This window comes from Boleophthalmus pectinirostris, unplaced genomic scaffold (genome assembly GCF_026225935.1).
Source record: "Boleophthalmus pectinirostris isolate CB_2022bp ecotype Guang Dong unplaced genomic scaffold, ASM2622593v1 HiC_scaffold_19, whole genome shotgun sequence".
Classification (NCBI taxonomy): domain Eukaryota; kingdom Metazoa; phylum Chordata; class Actinopteri; order Gobiiformes; family Gobiidae; genus Boleophthalmus; species Boleophthalmus pectinirostris.
In genome coordinates this window covers 16,192,559-16,218,561 of record NW_026571140.1, presented here as the reverse complement: position 1 = coordinate 16,218,561, position 26,003 = coordinate 16,192,559, and the positions used below count along the sequence as shown (strand labels likewise).

The 26,003-nt window shown below is 37.8% G+C and overlaps 1 protein-coding gene across 2 annotated transcripts in view; it reads right to left on the bottom strand.

The window, feature by feature from the left end:
- ntrk3b (neurotrophic tyrosine kinase, receptor, type 3b) overlaps window positions 1–26,003 on the bottom strand; it is a 279,414-nt gene that overhangs the window by 56,802 nt on the left and 196,609 nt on the right. For both annotated transcript variants that reach the window (XM_055154591.1, XM_055154590.1), the window contains exon 12: window positions 7,413–7,601. In XM_055154591.1, coding sequence (XP_055010566.1) covers window positions 7,413–7,601 — 189 coding nt within the window. The remainder of the gene's footprint in view (window positions 1–7,412; window positions 7,602–26,003) is intronic.

Sequence of the window (26,003 nt, the reverse complement as noted above, 5' to 3'; positions counted from 1 at the left end):
GAAATTGAGAGGAGGCACTAGGTGGCGCCAGCCTGGCTAGGATTTGTGTGTTAAAAATGTGAATGAAACAAAACACAAATCCAAGATATGACTGTGATCAGGAAACAAGATTATAACATAGATCAGAAAATAGCATAATATGAACCCCTTAAAGATGTTTTTTTGATACCTGTACATTGTTCATATTCAATTGTGAATAACTAATATAGAATTGCATTATAACTGATATTCCCACAACATGTTACTTTGCGGGAAAAAACTCAATAACTCTTTTACTCTATTAGAGCCCGACCGATATATCGGTTGGCCGATATTATCGGCTGATATGGGCACCTGGAGGCATATCGGCTATCGGCCGATATGCTTGCTGATAGGGGCCGATATTTCACATGAGCATGTGATACATCGTTAAAAATCTTAGACTCTCTACATTCAGTTCTTTTAATCCAATTTACAGACAGATAAATGTCCTAATATGTGGCTCCGCATCAGTATTTATCTACGGAGTTATTTGTCTGTGTGTGTCCATACTGTCCCTGAACACACCACAGAGTCGCGTCATTCACGTGTGTTTGTTTACACCCGCAGTGGTGCGCAACACTGAGATTATATTCTTTTTACGGACAATCGGTTTGAGTCTGGATTAAAAGGACATTTATTAGTGCAGACTTGTGATGTGAGGAGGAGCCTGTGTGAGCGCTGAGTGTTGGAAATATGTCGACTTTGAAGCTAGTTTTGGTGATTTGTTATGGGTTAGCTGCTGTAGCTCACGCACATAAACAGACTGTTTTCTATTGGTCTATTGTAAATTGATTGTATTGGCCGTATATTTGTTACTGGACCTGCATTGATATGTAAATGAGCTGTGAACAGACGTGTGAATTATGACATTTGCGCATATAATTAATTACCGCGGCGCGCACGTATTTACGGCTAAAGGCTAATAGCGATTGTTTCTTTACTAGTTATGGGTCGGTCGCGAACGAAATGACTCTTAGAGCCGACTCTTTGAAGCGAACGACGGGAGCCTGATCCTTACTGGGAGTCGTGTTTTCTCTTTCTCTCACTTTTTTTCTCTTCACGCCGCGTGCAGACTCGTGGTTTGACAGCAGCAGCGGCTGAAAACGAAACTTTGAGAAATTTGCGTGTGCATAGGATAAAAAAAAGGAGCATATTTGGCTGTAGTTTAGCATAAAATAAATAAGTCCCGGTTTAGTCCTTTTTCAGTCCTGGTTTAGACCTGGTTCAGTCCTGATTCAGTCCTGCTTTAGACGTGCTTTAGACCTGCTTGCAACAAAACAATCTGAAGAGCCACTTGGGAGCCAAAAGAACCAGCAGCTTTTAGTGAGCCGAGCCAAAAGAGCCGGTTCTCTAAAAAGAACTGGAATACCCATCACTAGTGTCTAGAATGCGATGCAAAAATGCCATTAAACCAACCTACTGTCTGTAAATATGATGTAAAGAGGCAGAATAACAATAAATGTTGCCTAAATAAACCCAATTTAAAATCCACCAGAGCCAAACCTAAGTTTTTTAAACAATTCAACATTTACAGTGAATTTTTACATCACTAAATATATCGGCGATTATATCGGCTATCGGCAGCTCCAACTCCCATTATATCGGTTTCATATCGGCCACAGCAAAATCCATATCGGTCGGGCTCTATACTCTATACTGATGCACCATTTTTGAATAGAGCTGTATGTGCACATTCCATAGCCTGTCTCTCATGGCTTACTAATTAAAGTAGGCTGCTTGAAAGACCACTTGTTTGCCTGTGGGGTTGTTCTGCTCCGAACCATAATTCATGAAATCATAGCTGCGAATACAAATGATAACAGCCTTTCAATCAATCTGCTCTGCCTTTCTCATTTATTTGGTGAGTTCCCAGGCTGCCAAATTAGTCACTCCTTGTCTCCCCGGAAACGCTGTGATCTTCAAATGCACCACCTTGAACACAATTACGCCTCTATTATGGAACAAGGCAGATGAGTCCGGTGTGCCCATGCCACGAACATGCGCGATACTGCTAATAACATGGGTGTAATGAAAGACTCTCTTTTATATATCCACATCAAAAGCTATTGTCTAATTTCGTCCAGCGGGGTACGGCAAATCTGTAATTAAAATAGTGCCGCTGACTTGATAAAACAAAGGCACTCGCCGGGAGACACAGAGATACACATCTGTCATTAGGCTAAAGTATTGTCCTCTGTCCTTTACCGCCTTTATCTCGCTAATGCGGATAAATTTCCTTCGGACCGGCCTTTGTTCGATGCAGTGCTGAGCAAAAAAATAAATAAAAAGATGAACCCGACCAATGGCCCTAATAAGGCATGGTTGGCCTGTTTACCTCCGCTAAAGTGCAGGCCATAAGTTCACTACCAGCCAATTTCATGGCAATGGGGATCAGAATGACAACAGAGCTAATGGTTGTATCTCTGTATCTCAGAATGGCTCATCTTGTTCTATTATGTTTCGTAGTGACCGGAAAATCCACGATGGTAAAGATATAACTGCGATCAAATAGGTGCATGCATTGAACATTGTTGTTTAATCACACTATAGGTTACAAGAAAATAACAATAATAAAAAAACATATTTTGTACAAATAATGGTCCTGATGTGCTCCCATAAAGGGCTTTAGTGGTTGGTTAAAGATTCAATATACGCAAAATTGACTCTTGTGAGCTTTAAGCCATGTTATAATGTTGTTACATCATAAAAAATCTACCCGGAGTTGTGTTTTGTTTCATTGATACATGTTTGAGTATTCCTTTATTATTAGTCTGTCTAAAACTCCAAAGCTCAAATTGCTCTGTTTCAGTTTTAAAACTATACCTTTCACCTTCAGTAGTGATTGGAAATTATACAGGGCTGAAATGATCCAAATGATTCTAGTGAAGGTGTATGGGGTTTAAAAACAGAGTGGAGCACCTCCTGTACCACGTGACATCACGAGCTGGAACAGTTTTCTGTTTGAGAGAATTCACCCTAACTACACAGGGTTTGTGTGTTAAAAATGTCTCGCAAACGTGAAAAAAAAAAAAAAAAAAAGTGATGCAATTTCCATTATTTTTTACAATCACCAAATTCAGATGAGCCACCCTTTACAAAATTTCAAATAAATGTGCGGATGTGTAACTGTAATAAAACTAATTCCCTTTTTGGCCTCACTTTGCTAAAAATGTAATATCAAAACTAAACACACTGTTTTACACAACGTTCCACATGCACAACATTTTATTTAATCGCTCCTTGGCCCTTAATCTTTTGTTTCTGGCATTTCTGTTTTCTTGCTAACAAACACCGCAGGCTGTATTGTGCAGGATAGGGGCTCTGCTTTACTCATTCTGAAACAGTACATTCTCTGGAACACTATTGCTATTACATGCATTATTTTAACCATAGCAGGGATAGGGGATGGCAGCGTGCACCTACTGTAGTCCTCACTGTGAGCTCAGGGCGACAATATAAATGACCCATACGCCCGTACTCAGATAGTCATGCAAGATAGTCATTATATTAGCCTTGGTCTGATGGACACTGGGATTAGGTGAACTGTAGGTGTTCTGTCAGTGAGCACGGTGACACAAACCGCAACAACAAAATGGCTGCTCCTCTCTAGGATAAGAAGCTTTCAAGTAAATGAATGAATACATTATAGATCGGTGGCCGGCTATCAATAAAGCGGCCACAGTGAATCTGGCACTACACTAGACCTACACGTCCAACACTATAGACCCAGTGACCCCTGGGCAGTGACGGCGGTACACCAAACAGAGATTTCTTTAACAATGGATGCAGACAGAGCCTCTTGTAAGAGCAGTGTTATCTCTGGGACCAGGGTAGTGGATGTTCATTTAATAGGGTTTTAAAGGCGTGAGCTAACTAGTTTGTTTTAAATGGTTTGCAATGGTCTAAAGTTTTTCCTCACTGACCTTATGCAATCGGAGCATCCTAATCACTCACTGCGGTGAGTTTGACATTAAAACACCTTATAATTAGATGCAGACAGTACACAGCAGACTTATTTTGAACACATGAGCTGCTTGTGCAATATATCTGTACTTGGGCAAGATAAATTATGCTCAAATACTTGGAAAAAAATCATGCACAGGGCCTTAAAGTATTCATGCGTTTCAGATTCCTGTTATATACTATGCAACATTTTGAGGGCTTTTTCTTATGCAAAAGATATAATATTATGTTTTAGTGGTAAGCGCTATGTCCTAATTTATTATCATTCTGAAACACCTACACAGGCATGGACAGTATCACCATTCTGTCGGGTTTATCACTGTGTCAAATAGTCGTCATAATTACACTGACAAAACATTGAATACACAGTACATATAGAAAGAAGTGTGGAAATATTTGTTTTTTTGTTCTAATAGTTTGTTAGATATTCTGTGAGACCAGTCTACTCTTTCATTTACATTCACAGAGGTAGGCAGCTGCCATCACTGTAGTACTCTATACTCACGAAGAAGATCAGAGTGAAAAGTCATCTGGCACAGGATCCATGAATGTTTAGATCTCCTGTATAGGAGCATCTTTTCAAATGCATCTCCATGTATTGAGAAATGTCTATCTTATCTGGATCTCTTCTCTGTATATATGGACACATCCTCTGTTTGGTGTCTCTGCTTCCTTACTACCTTGGGTCTTGTGGGACTGTATCTTACGACTCTGCCTTATGCTTATTGAATAATATGTAACATAACACATCTAACCCACTATCCCCTTGAAGACAGTCATTGTCTAAGAAGATATCTGCAGAATTTTTACATTTTCAACATGCACCTGAATACCAATTGTTCTCCAGTGTCTATGGAGCAGCTACAAAGAGGTTTACTTGACCAGTGTTTCCCTTCTACTTTCTCCTTGAATGTAGAATAGTCTTGAAAGGGACCGTAACATGTGACAATCAATCATCCAAAGTTTTGGGTGGCCAGACAACAAAGAGGATGGAGCGGTACCATTGGTTAACCGATTAAACCAATTGCACTATCTACCACTCCTTACAATAGCACAATGCACAATGTGCCAAAATAGACCAGGTAATATGATGACAGATGACTTAGGCTCCATCCACACTAGTATGTATTTGAGTCGTTTTCGTTGCGGATGCAGTGTTCGTCCACATTAATCCGATGGAAAATGGCTCCAGAGACGGAACGATCTGGTGCCGCCAGCTCCCACGAATCCATCTGAATACGCATCTGATCCAGCACTATGTGGACGCCTGAAAACATTGATACGCTAACGTAGGAGCTCTAGTTGCCGTCCTTATTGGACCACATCACTGTGACTTGCGCCTTCTTGATTCACTGGATTCATGACATCGGTCATGTGACGCTATTGAAGAAAACAGTTTAAACAGACCATAGACAAACGGGAAACCACGTAGCCATGCTCATCTTAAAATCCAGTGTTACATTCAGTAACAACTGAATCTTGTCGTTGTTTCATGAAAAGACGGCTCCTGCAATCAGCTGCTGCAACTTCAGACACGATGATCCACTTCCTTGTTTTTACCGGCCACGTGAAATTGTGACATTGTGACGACATGATGCCAGCCTAGTCATGTGACTTGCATTTTCAGGCAGTTTAGCTTTACTGTGGATAGGGAGGCTCTGATTGCAGACACAGAAATGACGTGTCTAGACACAAACTGTTTCTGATATGGTGATACAGTGATTAGTTTTAGTGTAAACGTAACCTTAACCTGACTGTATGAACTTTCAAATGAGTTTGGTTTCAACTCTACTTAGTTTGGGAACAAATAAAGCTCTTATTGTAATTCCACTATGAGTTTATGTCAAAACTAATTATCACATTTGCATCAAACTTTTCTGCAAGGTTATTCATAGCTTTATATCCACGGTGTCTCTGATATTAATATTTACAGATAAGATCACGTATAGATTCTAGCCTATATTCTACATGACACAGTGCAGCACAAGCACAGGTAGAGCTTTCAACATCTACAGCCACAAAGTCATTTCCTCTGCTTCCAAGTGTATCCAGGGGGTACACACCACATTCATATTCACCATATGATCAGCACAAATCCTGCCCCAGTCATTCTGTTTTTCAGCCAGTGGGGGAAAACTGTGACCACCGTATGACCTTGTGATAAATTCTATCTTAATTTCCTCTTGCATGTTTTTCAGGCATTCTCTGAGAATTGAATTAAAAATGGTAAGATATGACACGCATTGTTCAGATGAGAATATTCCAGGCGGGTGCGCACGTAAGGCTTTTGAATTGGGAATGCAGATTACCCAGGCAGGAAGTTTCATTTGCTCCTCCTGTCATTTATTCATTAGGTCGCCATCAGATCTCCCGTGCACGCCACAAGAAGTTATAAATCAGTGAACGGCCGAGCATTAAGAATTCATGTCATTCATAATACATAAGAACCCTCATCGCCTCTAAACGGGATTTCCTGTCTCCGCAACAGATTTCTCAACCTCTGTCTTCAGACCGTCGGCCATTTTGAAAGTAAACAATGTAAGCTGAAGGAAGCCATGTTGGCGGATACACTCCACAGCTGTGCCGCGCTTCCATTTAAGCACAAGTGGAGCCGTTCCCAGACAGAACCGTTTTGTCTTGGGTTTCATCTGGAAGCAGAGCAGCCGGCGCCAACCACAAACCCGCTGCAGGCACTTTTGTTTTGTGTGTGGATTCTCTTGAGCAGTTGATGTAATTGTGAGTAATTAGGCCTTAAAGTGGTCCTGTCTTTGCCCAACCTGGAACATGGGTCCCCAGGGAGAGCAAAAGGCACACGCACGAGGCCGCTTTGAGGTCTATAGGAAGAATAAACTCAAAGTGCGCTAACAGATGCTAAGCCATAAGACTGCAGTTGCTACACAGGCATTACATTACGCCTCTGGCATTTCTTATTAAAATAATCAACAGAAAATTACAATAGGTGTGTGGTAAGGACACCGTGGTGGATTTGTGCCTCTCTGGCCAGATGTTGTAGTCACTTTAATATTGCATATAACTATACATTGTTTATGATAATAGTGTTTGGGCTTAACAATATGGCTGGAATTCCATTATGTGTCAGCCACAGGATTTAAACAGATAAAGGCATATAAAGAGGATATTATTAGTTAGTGGAGTGGTTGTCAATCAACAAGATTCTAATTACCTCATCACTGACTACTTAGAATGCAGAGAATGTGGGCAGAATGCTAATGCTAACCAAACATTATAGTTATTTGGAGATTTTCTGCCCATAGAGTTCATAGAAAAATGGCTTCTAAAAAAGAAGACAAAATCAAAACCTACAAAGGGCTGTAGTCTGTTATCCCTGTGGAGTTTGTTATACTGTGGGACTTTTACTGGTGATTCCACAAACCAATAGCCAACTTTGTTACTAAAAATACACTTACTAGTAGTCGGCTTGTTGCAGTTGTGCCCATGCCTGAAATACTGTGGGTTTTCCACTACAGGAATCCTGGTCATCCCGATGACCACAGCGTCGGGGCCTGCGTCCAGCGTACAGGGCGTTATAATCCCATGGTTCACATGATGAAGGGGACTGGCAGAGTCTTCCTCACCGCTGATCACTGCCACTGGACCTGGAGATGACACAGAAATACAAAGTTCAGTTTTAAATGAAAGTTAAAGTTGGTTTGGTCTAAAACAATCTACAATGACTCGAAACCAACGTATTGTGATATTTTATCATTTAAAAGTCACACAATAATGCTGCATATCAATAAGCTCCTTTGTTTAAATGCATTGTTTTGTTGCAGTACCTTATAACCAGAGGGAAATACATATACAATGACACTTTGCTCCAGACACTGGTTATTAAGCACTTTAAAATCTTAAAATTATGAATGATTGACTCCAAAATTGTGTAAAGACATTTTAAAAACAGGAAAAGGTAATAATATGGTAATAAAAAGGAAATAATATACAGTAATGTACAACTCTGTGCAAAAATGGATAGTTCTTCCAGTAAGTCATCTGGCATAAAAAACACATATTACAAATCAAGCACTATAATGTAGGAAATAAATTATACTCCCCACAAAGAAGAATGTTTTTAGTTCCTGAATGGCTTATTTATGAGCACATGTATTCTATAGCTTGTACACATTACATTTCTATTTTCTCAACGTAATCAGCACATGAAAAGCCCTTGACATGGTTTGCCCCATTTCCTTGGTGATTTACTTAATGTTCTATAACGGTAAGTCTAAAGCCAGCACTGTGTAATCAAGTGTACAGGAGGTGATGTCAGGCTGAGGGTATATGGCAAATGTGCATACAGCAAACAATGGCTGCACCACTGTCCCACCTTGAGACTTTGACATGGAGTAAACAGTAATCAACCCCCTGAGACAGAACATGATTGGGTCTGCTCACATGTGACAGCTGACACACAAGCAGCCATTTGTTTACATTTTATTTCATGGCAGGATGTCACTATTCTGAATAATAACGGACAAGTGGTAGCTTTAAACCTTGGTATACTTGAAATGAATAGCACTTTGATTACAATAGGTACAATAGGTATTATATTTAGTGAATTGATAACTTTTTTGGTTTGAAAATGATATATTTGCTGAAAAAAATGTGTAAAAAAAATTGAATTCACTCATGTTTTTAAACATTATAATGTGCTGAAAATAAATAATATGATCTCTTTACCAAGAATTACAACCATTACAACCACCAACTGTTAGGGATCTAATAACCAAAATATATTGATACTGTATTGTCAAAGTTCTCACAATAATATCGTGGACATGTCTCTTTGCTTAAATTAAGAGTTATGGTGCAACAATAGCTAAAAAAAAAAAAAGACAGCGGGAACTACATAGGCCATGATCCTTTGCTCCATTTCAGTGCAGACTACAAGGAGAAGCAACAATTCTAAGCACTTTTAAATCTTAGTTCTTTGGATTAAGTCTTGTCAAGGAATTTTATGAGGAAAAAAGAATGTATTTGGATATTGATTTGGATATTGAGATTTGGATATTGTTACATCCCTAATTGTGAGCTCCCCAACATATTGTGAGCTTTCCCATGATATCACAATAAATATCGTACTGTAAGGTTCATACCGTGACAATATTATATCATGAGACTTGGATACCAACTATATATATGGTCCCATGTATCAGGTTTTGATATCTTCACATTTTAACCAGCATGAACAACTCGATCAATTCTAGCTACAGAAAGCTGTGAAAGAAATGTTCATTGTGTAACTTTTCTGGTGGAGGATCCGTCAAATGCTTTTTTCCCATAGAGATGTCAGTGTTTTGTCTGGAATGTTTCACAGTATAGGATTAAACGTTTTTATCTTCAGGGAGCCAAAACAAGTGACAGGTCAGATCAGTGGAGAGGCAACCACGCTCACAGTCAGAATGAGTATTTTTCTAGGTATTTTTGAGTTATGATTGAATAAATGTAATATAGAGCTGGTTAATGTCATTCTGTGGAACATTCCAAGCAGAGCAATGATATATCCATAGAAACAAGAAGGTGATGAACCCCCAACCAAAAAGTTACACAGTGCAGCTTCAAAAGCCAGAATTTTCTAGTTGAGTTGGAGAGAATTTTATGCTAAAATTTTCTGTTAAACTGTCAGAAATATCTTGGCATGAAGTGCTCATGTGTGTAATTACAGAAGTTATGTCAACATAATCACACAAGGTTCAAAGCACGTGAGATGAAGGTTTCTTGTTCAGACTACTTCAGATTTTATTCACTAGAAGGAACAAGTAGCAGAATTCATTTAGTATTATTCATGTGATTGTTGGAAGCAGGCATAAAAAGCATCAGGTTTCAATATTTTGTAAAATGCCTAGCAATCACAGTGTAGTTCCAAGTTACTTAAGGCCATTAGCATACTCAACACAAGTAGGACAAAATATTCCCCTTGCTAAAACAAGAATTATCACCTACTTATCAGGTGCATGCTGAGAAACGGAATATTTAAATTCTAATAGTTTTCACTCTCTTCAGAAGTTTACAATATGTTTCACTCTAGATTCTTGGGACTCTTTTATGGTTATGAAAACTGCCACAACTTCTAGTCTAGAAGAAAATAACTATATAATGGATCAAGGAAAAACTGCTTTAAACATGAGAAAAAAACTTGAAATAAGTGGTTCTCCTGAGTGTTGTTATGACTGCTGGCTGAAGACTTTTAAAGAAATGAAAGTGCTGTTCCTGAGTATTATGTCGGACCTAATAAAATGATAAGAAATGGAAGAGAGAGACTGCACGATTGGACTGGAGTGGGGCTTGGACCAGGCTGCTAGCTGCTGAGTCTTCTCTCTCTCCCAAAACAAAAGGAAGTCCTGGGTTTTTGTGAAATGTGCTTTTTTGTTGTTGTTTTTTTGTTAAAGCGGACCTATTATGCAAAATCAACATTTTAGAGCTTTTAACTGTGTTATAGTTGTTTCCACCTCTTCTCATTTCCCCTTTAGAACATGTATTTAGTGTGATTCATGCTTATTTGAGTAATCTCGAATACTCCTGTATTCAAGATTGCTTCGATCAACCCATTTTCACCACCACCAGTACACGTCTACTACTCTATACTTACTTCATTCTCCAATTTGAATTTCTTAATCACTGATATATGTAGGATTTAGCAGGATGTGCAGCTTTCCCTGGGTACCAGAGTTTTCTAACGTGTAAGTCAGCTGACTTGATTGTTTTATTTTGTTGTTTTACACCAATATTGCGCCTTAAAAGATTATAACACAGTGTTTCTTGAGTGTCATAGATTATATAGAGCAGACTCAAGAACAAGCACATTTTAGATACTACTAGTAACCAAGTGTGTCACCATCAGTTAATTGTGCTGTATTGTATTCACTGTAAACTTGCATATAATAATAATAAATTGTATGGACTGCAGGAAGCATAATGTATTGAGAATGGTGACATTTTATAGTTTTGTATTTTACTGCTAATGTTGATGATGAACTTAGTTAGTCTTATGATGTAATTGCTTTAAAAGCATATGGAAATGATACTTCTTGACCTGAAAGGACCTTAAGAATTGCAATTACTGTATGTTTTTAGGTTTTATAATTGATGCCTCGGTTGTGCGCAGGAAAATATCAGGTAGACATTTTCCAGGAATCGCTTTTTCTCTTTATCAACACCTTTATATTTGAAGATGTAAATGTGTGGATGTTGACCTTTTCTGTGGAGAAACTTGTACTACATATTTACTGCTCTGACCTTTCATTACATCAATAAATGCACTGTGAATGAATAAGTTTCACAGTTTATTTTTTGCATTCTGTGACAAGAAGTGTTATACTCATAGGTAGTGTTGTGTCAAGAAAGTACTTTTCACATAGCATATAATACCTATAAAATATATGACATATCCAAGTGAAAATGGAAAATGAACACTCACGCATGTTGTGTACACAGACACTGGAGGCACTGGACTTTGCCCAAGGGCACAACAATTGTATGCATTAGTGGCAGCCTGCCAACCTGTTCAGTTCAGTGGGTCTACTCTCCACCATCAGCAAGTTTTTATCAGTCTAAATGGGAAATGTCGAGGTCTTGTCCGCAATCCCATGTCACATTTGAGTCATGATTCACTATCAGGAGTGTCAGAGTAATGTTTGTTTTTGTTCATAAATCTGTTTTCAGTATTTTCAACTTGTGGTCTCAATTTTTAAGTCCAAATGACAGCTGCAAACCTGTCAAGCATACTATTTTGACGTGTATATAATTTCACACAAGCTGCTCCACGGGAATATATACTTTGACGTGTGTATAATTTCACACGTGCTGGTAGATGAGAACTTAAAGGTCCTATATTGACGTGACGTGTGAACTTTAAGCCACGTTAGAACACTGTTAACTCATCAAAACACATAACAGGAGTTGTGCTTTGTTTAATGTACACATGTTTGAGTAACTCAAATAATTATTATTAGTCTGTCTACATCTCCAAAGTTCAAAATGCTCTGTTCAACTTATTGGCATGAAGTGGTAGTTTTCAAGTTAAGATAAATTTCTTAAATTCAGTAGAGATTGGAAATTCCAGGGATGAAATTAAGCAAATGATTCTAGTAAAGATGTACAATATGCAGTTTAAAAAGACAGTGGAGAACTTCCTGTATCGCCATATGACCTCACAAGGTGGAACAGTGTGTTTTCTGTTTGAGAGAAGAATTCAACCTACGGTATGTGCAGGGTTTGCGTAAATGAAACAAAACACAACACCAGGTATGTGATAAGGAAACAAGATTATAACATAGATCAGAAAATAGTGTAATATGGGCTCTTAATGGCATTGCTATTATTGCTAACAAATGGAATGTTAAGTAATAATAACACAGCAGTATATTGATACTTAATATATCTTAATCATAATACTACCTCATGATATATTTCTGTTGTAAGAGACACTAAAACACCAGTTGCACCGTCTCCCTTTTAACTCATTACATGTTGATGGATAATATACTCTTAGAACAGACTCCGTTTATGTTGATTCTGGTCTGTAATTCTCCCATGATCCTCCAGTCTCATGTCACCTGGCAGCATGACAACCCATTACATAACATTAGTCAGCTGGGCTCGGAGCTTGGCCCAGCATCTTTTATGTACGGAGCAGTTTGCAGGTACATTAGCTAATTTAGCCCAATCAATAGATCAAGTGTGACATTTGCATCATCTGTTGCTCTTAGTTTGGGAGTCAATCTAATTTCCTCAGCAGGGGCACAGACAGCCAGCCTTCCTCCGCTATTCCAAACAAGGCCCTTCATTACATATCTGGAGCACGGAGCCAGAGCGACCATCTGCGGACAAGGCCACGGGGGCTCTAAAAGCACTGTCAGAACTGTGCTAACCACCTTTTGAATAGGAGATCATAAACAAACACACAAGCAAATGACAGAAATGTGTTTTTAAAATCAGTTTGGGTGGAGCCTTGGTTAGCTCATGTGCTAAGGTTACAGAATAAAGTGAATGCCAAATACTCAGCAAATGCTGTCCCCTAGATTGCATATTTCTGCCAAAATATCTGCATTAAGTTAAAATTCAGTGTGTTGGAGCAGGAAATCACTCTCACACTGAATCATAAACACTGCCAATATTAGTGCACTGCAAAATGTCCCTGATTAAATGGAAATGTAAGGTCAAAATTGTTAATGAAATCTAAAAAATAAGAGGGAAGTTTGCAAAATTCAAATAGTTCTTGACATAAATTCACTAACACCAAACAGTAATGACTAGGGATGTAACAATATCCAAGTCTCACGATATGATATTGTCACGGTACGAACCTCACGGTACAATATTTATTGCGATATCGTAGGAAAGCTCAAGATATGATGGGATGCTAACGATTGGGGATGTAACGATATCCAGATCTCTCTGTGTGATATTCTCATGATATACTTCTCACGTACAATATTTACTGCGATATTTTGTGGAGGCTAACAAAACTGTTAATATGCCAATGAACTAAGACTTAAAAATGCTTAGAACTGTTATTTCTTCATGTAGTCTGCACTGAAATGGAGCAAAGGATCATGGTCTATGTAGTTCCTTCTGTATTTTTTTTAGCTATTGCTGCACCATAACTCTTCATTTAAGCAAAGAGACTTGTGATGGTCCATGATATTACTACGATATGATATCACAATATTTATGTAGCAAATACGCTGCATAGAATAGTAGTAGTAGTTATTGTTACATCCCTAGTAATGACACATGTTCTTTATCATGCACCAGATAATGTCACTGCACCCTTTACAGTGTTTCTAAAGGAGGGATTGCTCCTTTGATTGTTTTTATGGAGATGTATTACATTATCTGGAATCTTTTACAGTACAGCATTGAACTTCATCATGGAGAACAGCAGGTGAAGCCAAACCAAGCTACACAGGTCAGATCTGTGGAGAGGGTACCCAGCTCACAGTAAGAACGGCTATTTTTTCTGGTATTTTTGAGCAATAAAAGCACTTGCAATTAAATAGATGCAAGTTTAATGAAGCTTCAAGTGTAGTGATTTTAACAAAAATTTGTGCTGAATTTTATTCAGCAGAAACAATCAGGGTTCCCACTATCATGGAAATCCTGGAAAAGTCATGGAAATTGAAAATGTCATTTTCCAGGCTTGGAAAATTCATAGAATTTTGTAAATTCAATGAAAGTTTTGGAAAAGTCATGGAATTTTAGTAGCTCTTGCACGCAACTACAGCGTTCTGTTAAGTTATCATTAGGCTATTAAGATTACTTCCAAATGTAGTCGCTTTTGTTTAAAAGAGATGACAATAAATACACTGACTTTGAATGTTAAAAAAAATATCATACCATAACCATAAGGTAAGAGAAAATATTTCAGGAACATTTCATATTTAGCCCCAAAAGTATGCTCAATTCTACATATGTAGGTGCTGTAAAGTCATGAAAAATTCACTTTAGGTCATGGAAAAAGTCATGTTTTGAAGTTTTGCCAGTGAAAAAGAGTGGGAGCCCAGAACAAGTGAAGCATATTTTTTTTCTATCTGTTTTTCTTTGTATTTTTATGTTTACTCAAATTATGAACCTGATAAAAATAAACCCCTCTGGCTTTTCAGCAGGTCTCAAGCAGGTCTGTTGTGGAATAGAAAGTACAGATACCTTCTCTCAAATGCAGTGAAGAAAAAGTATCCACTTAAAAATGTACTCACATAATGTATATATACCTACAATTTCAAAAGTACTTCACTACTTTTACTTTGTCACATTCCACCACTGGATAGGTCTTTTCCGTCCCAGTCCAATCCCCAATTACCAGTTTAGAATAATCCACTGTTTTCCACAGCAACTGGAGGCTTTGTGGTTTCAACGCCTGTAAGGTCACCTAATTGTCCTCTCCTTTATCATACAGCAGACTATAGCCCCATTACATTACCCTTGACAGAGACAGAGGCAGAGCAGGGGCTGATAGAGGCTGACATTGGACGGCCTGGACAAGTTACCACTTTATCACAGACACAGACAGCCATTCACACTCACATGCACACCACAGGCACTTTAGATCCCCCAATTAACCTCCCTGTCTCTGAACTGAGAGAGGAGAGGAGAGAGGGAGGAGAGGAGAGAGGGAGAGCACCTGGAGAAGGGAAAAGCTGCTCAAATATTCCAGAGAACATGCCAACTATATATGTGAAGAGGTCCAGATCGTGAGCAGCTATAGGTTACATGCAAGTGTGGTGCTAAATACTAGAGTGGACTAAATTAATCATACAGGGAAGTCAAGGGCGTTTTTAGTGTTAATACGGGTAGACGGTCTGACTCAGTTACAATCTATGTATCTTTGTAAAGCACAAAGTGGGAGATTCTCTGATGTGGTGCACAGAATGTAGACAACTGATACTTTGCAGTGATCTCATGCTGGGAGGGGGGCCTATATGTGTCTTTATGGCAATTTCCCATGGTGACACAAAGCAAACACAGACAGGAAAGTTTTAGGATTGTCTGAAAACTCAAGAAAATGAATTTAAACAACACATTTTCAGGAGATTCTGATCACTAGGAATGTCCATGTCCAACATCCAACTAAGTCAGTTCTTTGTGGTCAGATTGTTTTAAAATAAAGGTCAAAATAAAGTATAATTTGAGTGGGAGAGCTTCAGACAAAGCAATGCCTACAGTTACAATCAGTGGTGTTGTGGGGATTTTTTAAGTGAGGGTACGCGATTTGTGACGCCCCCCTTCCCACCCCCCCATCCACCTCCAAATGCCATACACTCTACTTGACATGCCGAAATACACACAGGTGTCTTAGAGATTGTTTGTTTAAAAAAAACAACAACAAAAAATCACTTTCAGTACAAACATAAAGGTGCCAGCCCAGTAAAAATTCTGTAATATTTGGTGGTTTTTTTTTTTTTTTCAACTCAAAATGATGCAGAATCAGGTCATTAACATTAACGCCATTCATAATCACCTACAGAACATCAGTCATAGGTTAAAACACATGTGCCCAGGACTAAACCAGGACTGAACCAGGACTAAACCAGATCCAAACCAGGACTAAACAAGGACTAAAACAGATCCAAACCAGGTCTAAACTAGGACTAATCTTGGACTTGAGAGAGAGCGAGGGAAGCCTGTGGAGCAGGGTGTCTGCAAAGCGCGATCAGGCGACGGCTGCGCTTAGCCTCATGGGGCGCAGAACTCAGCACCAGTCCTTTTTCCTGTGGTCACCCGATAGTCTACGCCGGTGTACTTCCGGGACTGACCTGACACTCAGTCCTAGTTCAGTCCTGGTCCCGTCATGTCTCAGGTCACTATAGGACAGTACTGCAGATATCATAACCCTGTGGAGGTTGTTTTCACCATTGCCAGTAGCTCCGGTTTGACATTTAAGTTGTAGCTATTTTATATTTGTTATTTTTTTTATATCTCACATTGGGGAAAGTGGGTGGACGGCGTACCCCTGCGTACCAGACCCACTACACCTCTGGTTAGAATTAAACTAGCAATACCAGTAGACTTGAAATTACTACATATGGTGATTCAATATAATGCATTGCTGTTTTTTTTGTTTTTTTTCCCCCAAGTAATTTCATTTTCATTACTCCTTGGGGACACATTAAGTGATCTGATTAATGCAAACATTAATACAACTAATGGTACTGTTATGAATACAGTTACATCTAAATACATCCAGGACTACTATTTTACAGCCCATTAATCATTCTATGGTACTACTACTACTACCACTACTACTAACGCTAACCCTGAAACTTTACTAGGACCAGCTTTGCAGCACTAGGTGGTTCATTTCTACCACAGACTCTGCAACTCTTTTCAAACACTGAGGAGTCCCAGTACTCTCTTTCAAATGTAGTTTTTCTGTCATTTTTAAAAGTTCACTATGTAAGTTTTCTGGTGGAGTGCCCTAAACCTATTCTCTGTGGATATGTCATTTTGCCTGGAATGTTCCACAAAATGGCATAAAACTTGGCAATCTCCACAGAGACAAGCTGAAGACACCACTGAATCAAGTATTTTTTTGTCAATTAAAATACCTGTCATTTGGAAGTAACTAGTAGCATACTATGACAAAACAATCTCACATTTTTATGAGATCAGCAGATGATAGACCCTCCACTAGAAAAGTTCCACAATGCACTTTTAAAGCAGTAGAAAGGAGGAGTAGACTGGCAGGTAGCTCTTGTTTATATCTGAGCCTGTATTGACTGAAGGTGAATCTCGGGACAATGGGAGCAGGCAGGCAGAGAGGGGCGGGGCGAGCTCCTATACCGGCTCACTGGGGTATTTCCCTGCGGTGCATAAATTCTGCAAAGTGTGATTGCTTCCGTTCTACTTCCTTGTGTTAATTATCACACAGATTCTTTTCAAAGGTAGTTAATTAGGAGTGGAATTAACTGGAGGACATGTGAAATGAACAGGAAAGAGCGCGGAGGAGAGGATACGGAGTCAAGGCCCTGCTGCATTTGGGATTTTAAAAAAACACACCCATCCATCCAAGGAAGCGAGGGGAAATGTGCAGCGCAGAAAGAAAGGCTTCCTGGGAAAACTGGAGCCCGGAAGAAAAGTATATTTAGAATGTTAACAGAAGACTACAATCCAAGAACTAGACAAAGCCTACTGTATATGCACTTGTGTTGCATAGTCATGTTACAAAAGAAATGGTCAGTTCTGTAGTTTGAAGATTATCAAACCAAAGTTAGTCTGATTTTCAAACAAAAAACATTTCAACTGGCTTGTTTCCATGGAAAAGTTATTTGTATTATTATTATTTTTATAATAAAAGAACAACACATTTTAAAAAGATAACAAAACAAAACAAAAAAACTTACGTTAAAATGCAGGATCGTTCTATTGTTTTTGCTAATATTCCACAGTACGGCATGAAATATGGCGATGCCTCTCCCTACACCTGACACCTTGTTTGATAATGTGTGCATTGTGTCACCATGGTAATTAACATTCTGTCAATAGAGATACATGCAGAACACCCCCAGCGTGATGACACTGCAAAGCATCAATGAATGCGTATACATGCACATTAGTATCCCAGTTATTAGCCATATCCCATTTATGGCAGTATTTGGGATACTGCGTATACATGCGTGCTGAGAAATCGGGATACTCATGTCCCTGTGTACATGATCAAATGGAATATCCCAGTTTCTTGACATAATCTTACAAATGCGTAAGTGCAAAAATTTACTTAATTTAATAAACCAGGAAAAATACAAACAGCCATGAGTTCCTTTAGCATAGGAAGCTCGGGAAGTTCCTAACCAGCAGTAAGGAGCTATGAGGTATCCCACAATCCACTGTGCAGATCAAATCAAATGTTTCCAAACATTGTACAAGTTCTACACTGCAGCAGATTCTTCATTAAAATCTTCTGCATAAACTCAACTTTACAACATACAGTATAAACCATAACCACTATAGAGCCACATCAGCCTATTTAATAATAAAATTCAACTTTGCCACATTTGTTTACGTTTTCACTCATTTGCATAAAGTGTAAGCGCTCATAACAACAGCTCTTTCCTTGTGCGCTGATGAGGTTAGCTTCTTTCGGACTAAAGGACACGACTCAGTGGAATATGAGTGTTCTTTCTCTGACAGAGGATGTGCTGCTGATGGTGATGGTGAGTCTGTTCTGTGTGTATATCTTATAGGAGATGGTTCATTTTTAACTTTTCAGCAATCATATGTGTACAGGTCATACGAGTGCAGATTGTATGTGTGCAGATTTAGCCTAGTCATTTCACTCATGTATGGTCACTTCATCCATGTATGGTCACTTTGTTTATGTCACTACTGTTGTGGTGAAAAGACTGAAAAAGGTTTGTCTTTTGGAAGCATGCGCACTCAACTATGTTGCAGTAACCAGGATACTACATATAGATCCCACAGTATCCCGGTTACTATCGGAATATACCAGCTACGGTATCCTGGTTTCTCATAACCAGGATATTGGAACCAGGATACTGCATATGCATACACCATGACAAAACCGGGATACTCAAAAAATCCAATCATAACCGGGATACTGATGTGCATGTATACATACTCAATGATTTCATGCTTTTCTACTTTCGTACATTTAACAATATACTGTAGTTACAATTGCTACACATTTGCAACAATCCAAAAAGCAGTCACGTGTTCAGACGAATGTACAATCTATAAAAAGAGTCTTGCCCGGAGACAGAAAGGCACTATAAACAATCAAACCTAAGAACAGAATTCTTTTACAAGCTATCGCCAAGAGTTTTACTGTATATGAAACAAAATCAGTCAAGGTTGCCACAGTTGTGATTGGGGACTGGCAAAGAAAATAATGGAAGAGTTTCAGTTGGAGTAGTTTTAATAATTTATCCACCATCGTTCAGTTCAGAGTTTATGCAGCAGATTTTTGTGGCATGTTCAACAAACATTTCTACCACAGACACACTTGTTCAGGAGGTACAGAATCTCATGAAACCTTGACGCAGATTTTGTCAAAATTATAGAAGAAAAAAATCCATATAAAATCACAGTTAATGGAGGAGAAGTATCAGCCGGAAAGTTTAGCAGGGCACATTCAGGACAACTTGTCATTCTCTGCATTGTGAGTTCAAGTCCACTCAAGTCTCTCTAATTTGTACTTATCTGTGCTTTCCACCTCTCTACATTTTTGAACAGGACTGAAAAGTATTTTTTATTATAGTTTGAGACCTGCTGAAACACCTAAGGGTTTATTTTTTAACATGTTCTAAGTTTGAGCAAACAAAAATATAGAACAAAAAACAGCTAGGAAAAAAAATGAATTCAGTTGTTTCTGTTGAACAAAATTCTTCATCAAAATCACTTTATAAGACCTTGAAATCTGTGCAAAATACTTTTATGTTTTGCTCTTTCAGTACGTTATTAAACAGGTACTTGAACACTTTTACTTAAGCACATTTTTTTCATGTAATACTTTCACTTGAGTTTTTTTTTTTTTTTTTTTTGCTCCAGTATCTGTACTTTTACTTAAGTAACTAAATTACTTCCACCAGTGCCCATACTTAATACAAATACAATACAATACATACAAAACCCAGCCTGGATCCTGACGACACAAACAACTTTAGCCGAGCTTATTGAAGATTCAGTTGGGAATGTGATACTAAATAGAGTAACTCTTATTTAGCAAAAAATTACAGCTATTTAAGTTTCAATACACAATTCATAACGTCGAAATATATTGAATTTCCACCTCAATATGGTTTGAGTAGGTCGTCTTTTCCTATGTAATGATATTTGTTCCTCCAAATGAAGTTGAAATGAATGCTATTGACTGATTTGCTCATTCTGTTCGAAATGGGAAGGGAATATGCTGGGTAAATGAATCTAGAGACTATCCATTTTGGTCAGTAGTATCTTTCCAAATACAGTTATATCTCTTCGGTCCATAATATCTTACCAAAAACACTTCTATCTCTTTGTAGCCATTCATTTACAATAGATTTACATTTGTCAACATTATCACATACACTTGCTTTGTCTGAAACATTTTCTTATCTCTTGATATTACTATACTGAAATATTTCACCTCTTTTTCACTTTTATGTTGTACAATGATTGCAGCGGGTGATCTTTTAGAGCAAATAGCTCACATTTGCTCAGTTTCAGTTGTAGGCCTGAGGCTTTAGAAAAGTTTGCAGTGATTTGTAGTGCCAAGGGAATCTGGTGTTCATCTATTTAAAAGGGGGTGGTGTCATTGCCTAGCTGACTAACTATCCATGATTTGCTCATTACATCAATTCTAACATCACTATTTTTAATTAAAATAACAAGCATTATAAACAACAAGGGGAGCTTCCACAGCTTTGCTTAATAACTCGTTTTTATTCTGAATATTCTGCATGTTCCATGACCTACTGATACTGAGCTGTTTATATCATTAAAATGAATGCTGATGATGTTCTTAAATTGTTCACCAAATCCAAATCTGTTGAATGTTTTTAAAATAAATGAGTGCTCTACTGAGTTCAATGCCTTATAAAAATCGAAGAAAAGAATAAAACTTTCCTCTTCAATCAAATCACTATAATCAACTAAATCTAAAAGAAGTCTAATGTTACTGTGAATGTTCCTCTCTTTTAAAAGCATGATTGTGTTTCACTTATTATATTTGAAATCCCAGGTTTAAGCCTTGCTGCACTGGACCCAGAAAATATATTTAATTGTGTAATCTTAGGTTATCTCATTGTGGTTTACCTTTCCCTGGTTTAGAGATAAGGGTAATTTTCCCCTGTTTGAAATTTGTCATCAATGCAAGCTCAGTAAATACAATTTATCTCACATCGTCCCAAAAAAAAACATCCAAACCTGGTGACTTATTTGATGCTATTTTTTAATCAATTGCATCTATTTGCTCAATTTTAATGTTAAATTCACAAAATTCTGAATGAGAAGAATACAATAAATACAACCTTTAGATCTGGTTCTTCTGAGCTGAAAACACTCTGTCCCACCTTGTGATGTCATGTGGTAATGCAAGAAGTTCTCTCCTGTGTTTTTTTAAACTCCATATACTTTCACTAGAATCATTTGAATAATTTTAGTCCAGGAATTGCTGATCTCTTCTAAACAAAAGGTAAAAGGAGCTGTTAACTTGAAAATTACTCCTTCATGACAACATAAGCTAAAACAGAGCATTTTGAGTTTTGGAGATGTAGACAGATTAATAATAAAGGCTTACTCAACATGTGTGAATGAAATTAAACACGATTTCTGTAAATTTTTTGAAGAGAATCACATTCTAGCAACTTTAAACAATCATGAAATACTGAAATCTTATCAAACTAATACTAATCACTTTTCAAATTACTAATGATATGCTCAATTCACATTTGAAAACATCACAAATAGGCACTGGATCCGTTGCAAACCTGATCTCTGTACATTCATTTCCGTTCCTCGCGAGGCAACCCTGACAGCTGAAGAGCGGCGTTAGCATTGAGCGTCTCTAGCCTTCAGAACGCGCTCCATCCGAGTTCGCCAGAAGGTGATGATGTGACTACAGCTCACTCCAGAAGACATGTCCGCCATTTCTTTGACAAATGTCCCCAGTCTGATTTTCTCTCTCCGCACAGCACAACAGAAAAGTCCCTCCAGGAGCAGCCGGACGGTATATAAACCATTCCTCAAACCAGCCATTGACACTGTTGCTTTGCAGATGACAGGGACCCAATACGAAACTCTGGGATGGTTTATATTTATGGCCAGTGTTCTACAGGAGTCGCATAAACAAGAGTCAAGTGCACAGGAAGGACGGCGACATCCAAATATGCTTTTCAAGTATGTTATAAATCTGTCAATTGTCTGTAGACGCTATGTTTGTCCTTTGAAATATCATCAGCTATTAGGGCTGCACAGTTTTGGAAACAAGTCTAATTTGGAAAAGTATTGCAATAGAGATAGGATTTGTGATGAAAAAAGTGCAATTTTCAAGTGCAATCAGAGTGCATATTAAACAACTGTAGGAGCATTAAAGGCACACTATGTAACCTTTCAAATTTTTAACATGTTCATAGTTTGAGCAAATAAAAATGTAGAAAGAAAAACAGCTAGGGAAAAAAACATGAATTCAATTATTTCTGCTGAACAAAATTCTTTATGAAAATCACTTTATAAGACCTCGAAATCTGCGCAAAATACTTTTATGTTTTACTTTTTAAGTACGTTTTTAAACAGGTACTTTAATACTTTTATTTAAGCAGATTTTTTCATGTGATACTTTCACTTGAGTATTTTTTGGCTCCAGTATCTGTACTTTTATTTAAGTAACTAAATTACTTCCACCACTGCCCACACTCAAAAAACCCAGCCTGGATCCTGACGACCCAAACAACTTCTGCTTCATTGCAATCCATCCATTAATATTCAACATCTTTGAACGTTCTCTGAAAGTTTCACTGGTAATTTCTTTAACTCAAATCACATTTTAGCCGAGCTTACTGAAGATTCAATTGGGAATGTGATACTAAATATAGTGACTATTATTTAGAAAAAAAGTTACAGCTATTTAAGTTTCAATACACAATTCATAACGTCGAAATATATTGAATTTCCACCTTCATATGGTTTGAGCGGGTCAACTGTACTGTATTGTACTGTATATACTATATTGTACTGTATTACTGTAGTACATTTGAGGATACCACATCGCAGTACTTCAGTTACATCCATAGTAATAAATAGATAAGTAGGAGGGACATGTTCTAGTTTGTTAAAAGTATTTTCTAAAAACATATATTTTTAGGAGAAGCATCAAGTCTCATCAAGTCACAGGCCTAAAGTCCGAGGCAAGTCCCAAGTCAATGAGCAAGTCGAGTCCCACGTCCATTTTATCAAGTCAAGTCTCAAGTCCTAAAAATACTGACTCAAGTCTGACTCAAGTCCCCACCTCTGATATGAAGTAAGATAAGGTAAGATAAGGAAGGTAAATGATTCTGCAATTTTTTAAAATTTTTTATATTTACATATTTTATATTCAAATCTTCAAATTGGGCACTTTTAATAATTCAGTATATCTTGCTTTATATATTTGATGTCTTCTGTGTGTATATCAAATGTAGAAACTGGTAAACATATACTGAAAAAAAAAACAAAACATGTGAATGAAAGAATATTTGACTGGTAGTGTATCTCACAAATGAAATCCAATCAAAAATTGTAATTTGAGTTGCCGCAGTTATCAAATCGCAAATTGAAATTGAAATGGTAGAATTTCCTCTACAAATAACACAATATCCTGGAGGCCTGAATGATTTGGGAAAAACATCGAATTACGATTTTTCTGATAAACATTGCGATTAGATTTGCAATTTATGTTTTCATAATAGGATCCAGTTCATTGTGCACATTTTAAACGAGTCCCAGAGAATTGATAAAAAGACTCACAAATACAAGAATCACATTTCAGAACATGTTTGTACAGATTTAAATGAAAGAGTTGGCAATTTTTTATGCAGAATAAGTGGATATTTAGTTATTTGTGGAGGAAATTGTAGTACTTTAAAAATTGCAGCTTTTGTGATTTGCTAATTGCGTCTTGTGTGTTCAAATTGTGATTTTGATTCAATTGTGAAATATGAACTCACAAATACAAGAATCACATTTTGAACATGTTTGCACAGATTTAAACTACAGGGTTAGCAGCTTTTGATTCTGAATAAGAGGATATTTTGCTGTTTGCAGAGGAAAGTGTAGTACTTTAAAAATTGCAGCCTTGGCGATTTGCAATTGCGTCTGTTCAAACTGTGATTTTGATTCGATTGTGAGTTCTAATATCGTGACTATTTATAGAAACATTTTGTTGTACCTTTAGTAGTTTTTAGACCTTCACAAACCTGTTCTGTAATATCTTCTCTCAAATGTTTAAGGTTTTCTATGTAACTCTCTAGTGGGGGTCGGGTACCATGAGATGTTTTGGCTTTGGCTGGAATGTTCCTCACTGTGGCATTAAATGTTACCAGCTGAGAAAGATGCCTTGAAACACATGCATTCTTTCTGTGAGTGAGGTCCTGGCTTCAAGGATTTCACCTGTAACTTGACCTAATAGCATTACCCGCTCGTTTCCATTGAGGTAGATTTAATGTCATACTGTGGAACATTTCTAGCCAAGCTGGCGCCACCTAGTGCCTCCGCTTACTTTCATTTCTCTTCAGCGACTAGGTCAGGAATTGGAATACACTAGACAGTTTGCAAGAACCCCGGAAGATAATAAACTGCACACCGGCCAATCAGCGAAGAGCTGTGAAGCCATGACGTCAAACTCAAGCGAATGTCTGGGTCCCTTTTGTGGAACAGCACAACAGCAAACAAAGCGGTCAAGATGGATGTAGACGAAGCCATACAAAGAATATACAGTACAATACAGTAAAACAGAGGAAACTACATAGAACTTGATCCTTCCATTTAAGTGAAGACTGCATGACAACTGCATTTTCAAATCTTTATTCTTTTTATTCTGACCGTAATAACTGTACTCTTGTCAAAACATTTAAATAGGAAAAAGTAGCATTTCCACAACAAATATACCATGACTTTTTAAAATACAATTTAGCTTAAAATTCGTATAACTGCAAAAATCTAAGCTATAGTCAGTATTTTGGTTTAAAGACTTGAAATGACTTGAAGCTCAAAGCAGAGGACTTGGACTTGACCTTTACTTATGAGCCAGTGACTCGGGACTTGGCTTGGACTTGCCTACGTTTGGACTTGGGAGTTGACTTGGACTTGAGGTCAAAGACTTGAGACTTACTTGAGAACTGCAAAACAACGACTTGGTCCCAACTCTGCTTCATATACTTACTGTCTTTTGTATGTATATAAAATGACGAAAGTAGCAAACATAAAAAAATAAAACCCTGAATGAGATGATGTATCCAAACTTTCACCTGGTTTTGTATGTACTGTGCAGCCCTATCAGCAATGACTCTACAGAAGCTATTACAGCGCATGTGGCGGGGTCTCTGTTGACGCAACGTTCACCATGATAATAAAAGAGAGCACTTACGATTGTTATTCTTCCCACCGTGCCTTATCAGCTTTTATATCTTTGACTACACATTACCCCGTGCGCTCCCCGAAGACAAACCAAAGCAATTTTACACAAGAAGTGATGGAGAATGACATCAGGCAACACAGTGTAGCAAGAAGCACGCAGTCTTTGAGTTATTAATACGACCAGAAATCCACAAGTATGAGCATAGCCCCGCAAGTGAAATGTACCGGTTGTTTTAATATCGTGTTGTCAAGCAGGAAGTCCCTAGGATCAAAGCTGGGGTTGAAGCCATTTCCCCTATGCATAGAAATGAATGATACTGAAGTGTAACTGTATTCATTGATTTGCTACAGGAGACATTTTAGTTCCCCATAGTCAGTATTTGATGCATTCTTTTTCATTTTGGTCTATGGGCTCTGTCAAATCATTTGGGGACCATTTTCTTAATCTTGAACTT